The sequence below is a fragment of the Lonchura striata genome, chromosome 2, assembly GCF_050655825.1.
Source record: "Lonchura striata isolate lonStrDom1 chromosome 2, ASM5065582v1, whole genome shotgun sequence".
Classification (NCBI taxonomy): domain Eukaryota; kingdom Metazoa; phylum Chordata; class Aves; order Passeriformes; family Estrildidae; genus Lonchura; species Lonchura striata.
Window position 1 is genome coordinate 4,550,487 of NC_140704.1, and position 6,846 is coordinate 4,557,332.

Here is a 6,846-nt window from a genome sequence, read left to right on the forward strand (position 1 = left end):
GCTGCTGGCTGGCTGATGCTGGAGTCTCTGCAGAAACCAGAGCTTGTAACAAGATCCAAGATAGTCTTGGAAAGACCTCAGTGTGCTCCCATAGTGAAGATACACAGAATACCTTCCCCAAATCCAGTCTGCATATTTAAGAAGGGTTATTATCTGTGTTGTTTTCTGAACCCACTCACTAGATCTAACATTTTTACCTGAACAGTGTTCTGCCCTTGCAGTTCAACATTTCCTCCAAACCCCATGCTGGAAGCAGTTGTTGCTGCCTGCTTGTGCCTGGTGACTCACTTTGATAATTCTTAGAGGGGGGAAAAAAAATTGCTTGTAAATAAAGTGTCAGTGCAGCTTCATAACCTGTGTCTGCCTTCCAGTCTGTTCTGGATACCAAGGAGGCAAAGCGAGGAGAGCTGCCCAGTGTGGGATCATGTGGGTCACCTGGACATGCAGGTGAAGGTCAGCTGCCCTGGTTGGGCTTGGAGTTGAACCTGCTGCTCCACCTGAATGCTAATGAGCAGCTAATTGCCATCATTATTATAGCAGGATGATGATGGTGACAGAACACCTACACAGACAAAACTCACATATCTTTTACATCATGAAGCCCTCTCAGTGTTTGTTGGTTGCTTTGTTTCAGGTGCCTGTGCAGTCCTGGTTTGATGACATGACAGACACAGAGCTGCTAGATCTTATTCCTTTCTTTGAAGGACTAAGCAAAGAGGAAGAAGTTTACAGTATGCTTCATAAACTCTGCAACAGGTAGCCCTTAACTCTGAGTGACTCCTGCTCCTAGGTTGCAGTTGCTAGAGGCTGTCTCCATCTCTTTCAGCTCTTTCAAATGTAAGCTTTGGGGAGGTCACCCCAGTCAGAAGTGCTACTCTCGATCTTCCTGTTACATTGGACACGAAGGACAATCACGAGTGATGCTATTAAGCCTTCAGAAGCCTGACTCCTAAGGTCTTGTGTTCAGACTACTTTTTTAAAGGAAAAAAAAAAAAAGCTATTTTGAATGGGACTCTTTTAATTAATTTCATAAATGGACATCTTTTACTGGATCAGCTTTTCTTAAAACATGCCAAAAAAAGAAGCTTGTATTTCAGCAGTTGAATTTCTCTCCCTTTCTTCCCCTCCCACTATGCAGACAATTTTACCCCCCTGCTTAGAGCAGTTGACCTGACTCTGAATTTTTTCTTACAGAATGAAGTGCCTTTTTGAATGTTATTTTAAGATAAAAATTCATTTTTGTATAAGACGTATTTCCAGACATCTTTTAGTCTTGTATTGTCTAAATGCTTTAAAAGGAAAAAGGAAAAAAAAATTTATAGAGCACTGTAATATATAACAAAGGAAAAAGTTGAAACCAAGATGCTGGGTTCCTGTCTCCACGATGACAATAAGTTGTGTTACTCTTTGTCATGCTCAGAAGGTTCAGGCAGTCGTGGGAGGGTGAACTGGGGTCATTAACATGGTTGTTTCACTGATGAGGATTTTGGGCACAGTTTTAAATCATATCTGCAGTTGTTTGAGTATTTAGGGAGTGATGGAGTTGAGGAAATCAGGTGGCTGATAAACCTAAAGCACCTTGAATTCCAGACAGATGAAGTTCTGCTGTCTCTGCTTACGCACAACTGCCATGCCTCTTCTTTTTTGGAAAACCATTCTCTTGGGAGAATGGTGAGGAGATCTATTTATTAGCTTAAGATTCTTTTCTCAAAACAACCCATCTGGGTAAGCTGGATCTACATTGAGCTGTTTGGAGTACTTTTTTCTTTTAATTGCTGCTACTGTATACTCACCAAATGGAGTTGACCATCGGCTGTTATACTGTTTTTGCCACTGTGCCTGTGCTGTGAGACATTTTCTGTAAGCTGCAAACTTGGGCAATAAATAAAATGCAGGCTTCATAACCCACCCCTATGGATTAATCCATTGGTATCTGATATACCAGTTCAAGGTGACCTGTAAAGGATTTTTCTTTTTTTTTTTTTTTTTTCAATTAAGATGAAGCCCTCTCCTTTCTTTGATACAGGAAAATGCAGGAAGTTTGTTGCCCACACCTTTGATTTATATTTCTTTTTCCCCAAGGTGTATGGTACAGATTATGAGCTGTATCAAGTCTTGCTGGAAGGGCAGAAGTTACTAGCCTAGACTAAAATTGGTTTTGGAGTTGAGTTAGACTCATCTCAGAATCTGAGAGCCTGCTTAACATCTTCTGCAGTGCCATAGGTATTTCAGATGAATGTTTTTTAAATATTTTATGCCTTTGAAGAACAAGGCACACCTTTTTTTCCTTCCCCCTTTCCAGTGTCACCTTTCAGTTACTGTCCACAGCAGAAATCTGCAAACTTAAAAAGTGCAGCTGTGTTTGGCTGTCATCAGAGAAGACTAAACAGATTATTTGGTGCTTCTAATTAGCCTCGTGCTAAATTCTGAATTGTAGACCCCCTTTGCCTTTTCTCTTTTCCCCAAAAAGTCCCGATGACTTGGGAAAAAAACAAATTTCTTTGTGATGGACTTGGGGCTTGTGATCCTTGTCTCAAAAACATTGGTGAAGCAGCTTAACAAATGCATGTGAGAGGGGCAGGCCAGTGGGTTGTGGTGGGTGCAGTATCAGACTGAGCCCCCCTTGCAGTGCAGCTGTGCCCCAGCTGTGCTCCAGCTGTGGCTGGGCCCAGCGGTGCTGGAGGCAGTCCCGTCACACCCGTGAGTCTGTAGGGCATCACCCTTTTGTTTCTTAACCAGCTGGCATCACCTTAGTACTGTATAAATCTGTGCCACAACAAAAAGACAGAACATCGAATTTAAAAATGAAAAATTAAAACAAAAAAAAAAGCCTACTTTGTTTAAAATATAACAAAAAAAAAAACTTTAAAAAGGACGTATGGATTCTGGTTAGTCCATTAACGTTTACTTTCAGTTTAAGATGGTTTAATTTTGTATTTGACTCCAGAGTAATGAAACTGTAAGCTGCCAAAAAAAAAAAAAAAAAAAAAAAGTTGTTCTCTGAGCAGTATTTTCAACTGTGCCTGGGCTCCTGGGCCCCAGTGCAGTTTGCAGGGAAGTATTCAGGTTGTAGTTAGTCGTGCAGGTATGAGAGGAATGGCTGAAGAAATTCAAAGACTTTTTCTTGTTAGCATTAGACCAAACAATCAGACAATGAATAAATAACCCACGAGACAGGGCCGTGTGACAGTTGTGACCTGTTGGACGTGAGACAAACCATGTCACCCGTTTGCATCTCTGGAAAAAGCGATTTCGTGAACCAGTTGCCTTAAGTCTGTGAATGAATGTTGATTATATTATTAAAGTGTCTTGTATTGTTTTCAAATCCACATAGAATGGGCAACTGAACTTCTGCACCAGCCTCTGGAGGAACGGTTCTGATGATGTGCTGTACAACCATACTTGTACTGTATTATTTTGGCTCTTAAAACCCCCAAATTTTTAAAAAAACCCAACTTACTGTAACTTACTACAGCATTAAAATGACACTTGGTGACAATAAAGAGACAAAAAGCGTAGCACAGCTTTGATCTCTGTTCATATTAAGAGCATTTTCTGTAAGTTCTGATCAGCCCTATTTTTTGTAACCCACCAATTCATATGGGAGTAGAACTCTGCAGTCAGGTTTGGACTCCCCTGGGTATTCAGATTTGGCCAACAACTGGTCACAGTTGTTTATTTTGACACTTATCATCATACTTGATATTTCAAGTGTTGAGTTTGCGTGGATATACATACGCTGTATATTTAGAGTTTCTAGATTCTAAAAAAGCAATAGAGTTCTGTCCATAAAGTCAGAGAACGAGTGGAATGTTTGTAAAATTTGCAATACGGGTATTTGATTGTATTTTAAATACAAGATTTAAAAAAAATAAATTCAAATAGGAAAAAAAAACACCAAACCCTTGTTTCCTAAATCTCTTGCATATTTTGAAGTGCAGTTACTGCATGCAGGTCACCAGGGCTGTTGTAAACCCTGGGTTTCACTTCTATTTCTGGATATTACAGAAATATTCAAAAGTCTTTTCTCAGTTGATCATTTTAAAGACATGCTGCCTGGCCTGAAGTTCTGTTGTCCTTCCTATGTTGGGTTAAAAAACGGTTTTTTTGCCTGTATGGGTATTTTTAAGTTAAGCTGAAAGGCAGAATGCCTTAGACCCTTGAAACGCACCGGAAGCGTTAACCCTTTAATTGCCATTTGTAACCTTAGGGCTGTGCGCTGAATCCTTGTTCACACCAGGAGGCGTGGCAGGCTGGGCACGGGGAGATGGTGGCAAATGTACAATATTGCTGTGTTCATTTAGGTAGCTTTGGAAGAATAATTTGTCTCTTTGTTTCACCCTTTTGATCTTTATTCAAGCAGCAAAAAGTTCTGCGTGGAAGAAACTCAACACCTGGAGACGTTTTTGGTTGTCAGTGTTCGCAATCACTTTTCTTACAGCATGATTTTGATTAGACTGGTTGGGGACAATAAAGTATCTAAATGACACTGGTGTGTGCTGATGTTGCAGCTTTTGAAACTTCAATGTTAAAAAAAAAAAAAAAAAAAAAACAAGAAAAAGAATCTGTAGCTCTGTGACTTCCGAAGGCGTGACCCTCTGTTGGACAGATTGTTTTTGACCCAATAAACCACCGGTCCGCACAGCCCTATTTGTAAAACAAAAACAAGTTTGTGCCTCTGATTCCAAGGTGCTGTGATGTTTTTTTGCCTTTGTGGGGTGAGGAGGGGCAGGTGAGACTGGCGTGGGGCAATTGCTTCAAAATCTCTGGGCTAACTATGCAAAACCAGCTGTCAGTTTTCTGTTTCACATGATGTTGTAAAATCCCAGCTGACTCTCTCCTATTTCTTGTTAAAGATCTATTTGGAGCTCCTCAGCAGAGGAGTAAGCAATGGAAATGTTTCTTTCTTTCTTTCTTTTTTTCTTTTTTTTCCTTTTTTTTTTCCTTATGATGGAGCTGTTTACACTTTGATGCAATGAACAATCCAGCAATACTTGAGAAACACTACAGATACCATATGAGTGTTTGCAGGAGAGAGGAGTGTTGTCAATCAGGTATTGAATGGTTTCTTTACTGTCACAAATAAAAAGTTTTAACAATATAGTTACTTGTGCATGTAATACTTCTCTGGGAAAAAGCATTTCTGCACTTCTCTTTCAGTAACAGGCACTGCCCTGATTCAGCAGGGACTTCACTCCTGCTAATGCACATCCGTGTTAGAGGGCAAAATCACCAAATCACCCACCCCTGTCCCACCCTCCTCCCCCTCTCCCCTCTCTGTCACGTGCAGGACTCCTCATGGCTGCCCTGGCACCTGCTTGTGCAAACAGAGCTGATGAACTACTCATGAACTCTGCTAAATAAATTGGTGGCGACTCTTGCAGATGTTCCAGCTATTTAGATCTTTTGGATGAGATCATACAATAATTTGTTCGAGTCTCAAAGCTGTGTGGCTTCTTTTGAAGGGCTTACTTCAGCTACTTGAATAGCTGTTCTTAACATCACTGCCATATCCACATGAATATCTGAATAAAACACTTTATTTGGTTGGAAAAATCTATTTTGGGACTTTTTATCTGACACAGTAGACTTAAGCAGAGCCTTCCTTTCTAGGAAAAGGCACATATTATTGATGCTTTATGAGCAGAAAACCTCAGGCCTGTTGGAATTAGCAGCTGGCTCAAGATTAGCACATTAGTTGCAATTAAAAATATTTTTTAGTTAGTCCTGTGAATGGTTGGATGACCTGGCCTGCCTTTACTTTGTATGGTTGGTCAGGTTTTTGATTTTTTTTTTTAGGTTTGGTTTGGTTTTGGTTTTGTTTTTAATTTTACCAATCTCCTTAGCTGCTACTTAGGATAAAGATGCCTTTTTTTTTTTTTTTTCAAAATTCATAAAACAGCTCATTTATAGTGGTGAGAAAAATCCAGTTGTTCTGTACTGACAGAAACCAAGTGTCTGCAGAACTGAATACACAAGTCTGTACACCTGGAGGCTTTCCAGTGGTTTTTCCCCCCTTGTTTTTTGTTGTCTTTCGCCTCTCTGCAGTTCCCTGCAGGATGGGATGGGGCTGTTCCAGGTGGGATGCAGCCTCCAGCAGTTTTCCTGGCAAGCAACGTCTGCCATCCAAACTTCCCACCAGCCCAGCCGTGCTGGCAGGAGCCCAGGAATGTTCTGGACTCCTGGAGCTGCTGGGGAAGGAATGATCCGTGGGTACCCCATTGGTCTGGGGAGCTTGGCAGCCTTGGAAAGCTGCAGGAGCTGTGCTGGGAGCGGGGTGGCCGTGGTTGAAGCCGTGGATTTCTGAGGCAGGGACACCCAGGGATCAGCGTGGGGCAGGGTTCCCTCTGCAGTGCACCCAAAGGTGAGGTTTGGCCATGGCTGAAATGGGATCAGGATGAGTTTGGGAGCTGGTGGCTGTGGCTGTGTCCCCCAGGCTTTGCTTTTGTGACGTGGATGCTCCTGGTGGGGATGGAAAGGCAGGAAAAGCTGGACACCAGCACGACTGGCACTCATCAGCTCCTCACCTCGGGCTGCACCCAGCGAGGACAAAGCTGCTGCTGCTCAAAGGGGACAGAGGAGTCACCGCTCAGCCAGACACGTGTCACCCCCTCGGAGAGCCTCTGTCCCTCCAGATAACGAGGGGTGATCCTTTTGTCCCTACAAATGTGATGCCGCCACCTCTGAATTCCCAGCCTTGCAATAAACGTTGCACTCAAAAGCTCAGGGGGGTTGTTGGGGAGTTGCTGGCTTGACAATGGGTTGTTTTCTTTGATTTTAATGAGCTTTTGTGATGAAAACCAAATTTCTTTACAGTGTAACCTTGTAACTTTTTTTATGCTTTGA

At 42.0% G+C, this 6,846-nt stretch overlaps 1 protein-coding gene across 9 annotated transcripts in view; it reads left to right on the forward strand.

The window, feature by feature from the left end:
* The window catches only part of CTDSPL (CTD small phosphatase like), a 78,992-nt gene extending 75,474 nt beyond the window's left edge, over positions 1–3,518 (forward strand). For all 9 annotated transcript variants that reach the window (XM_077789575.2, XM_077789566.2, XM_085563024.1 and 6 more), the window contains one exon: positions 635–3,518. In XM_077789575.2, the coding sequence (XP_077645701.1) occupies positions 635–760 (126 nt within the window). In that variant the 3' untranslated portion in view covers positions 761–3,518. The remainder of the gene's footprint in view (positions 1–634) is intronic.
* Positions 3,519–6,846: the final 3,328 nt, after the last annotated feature.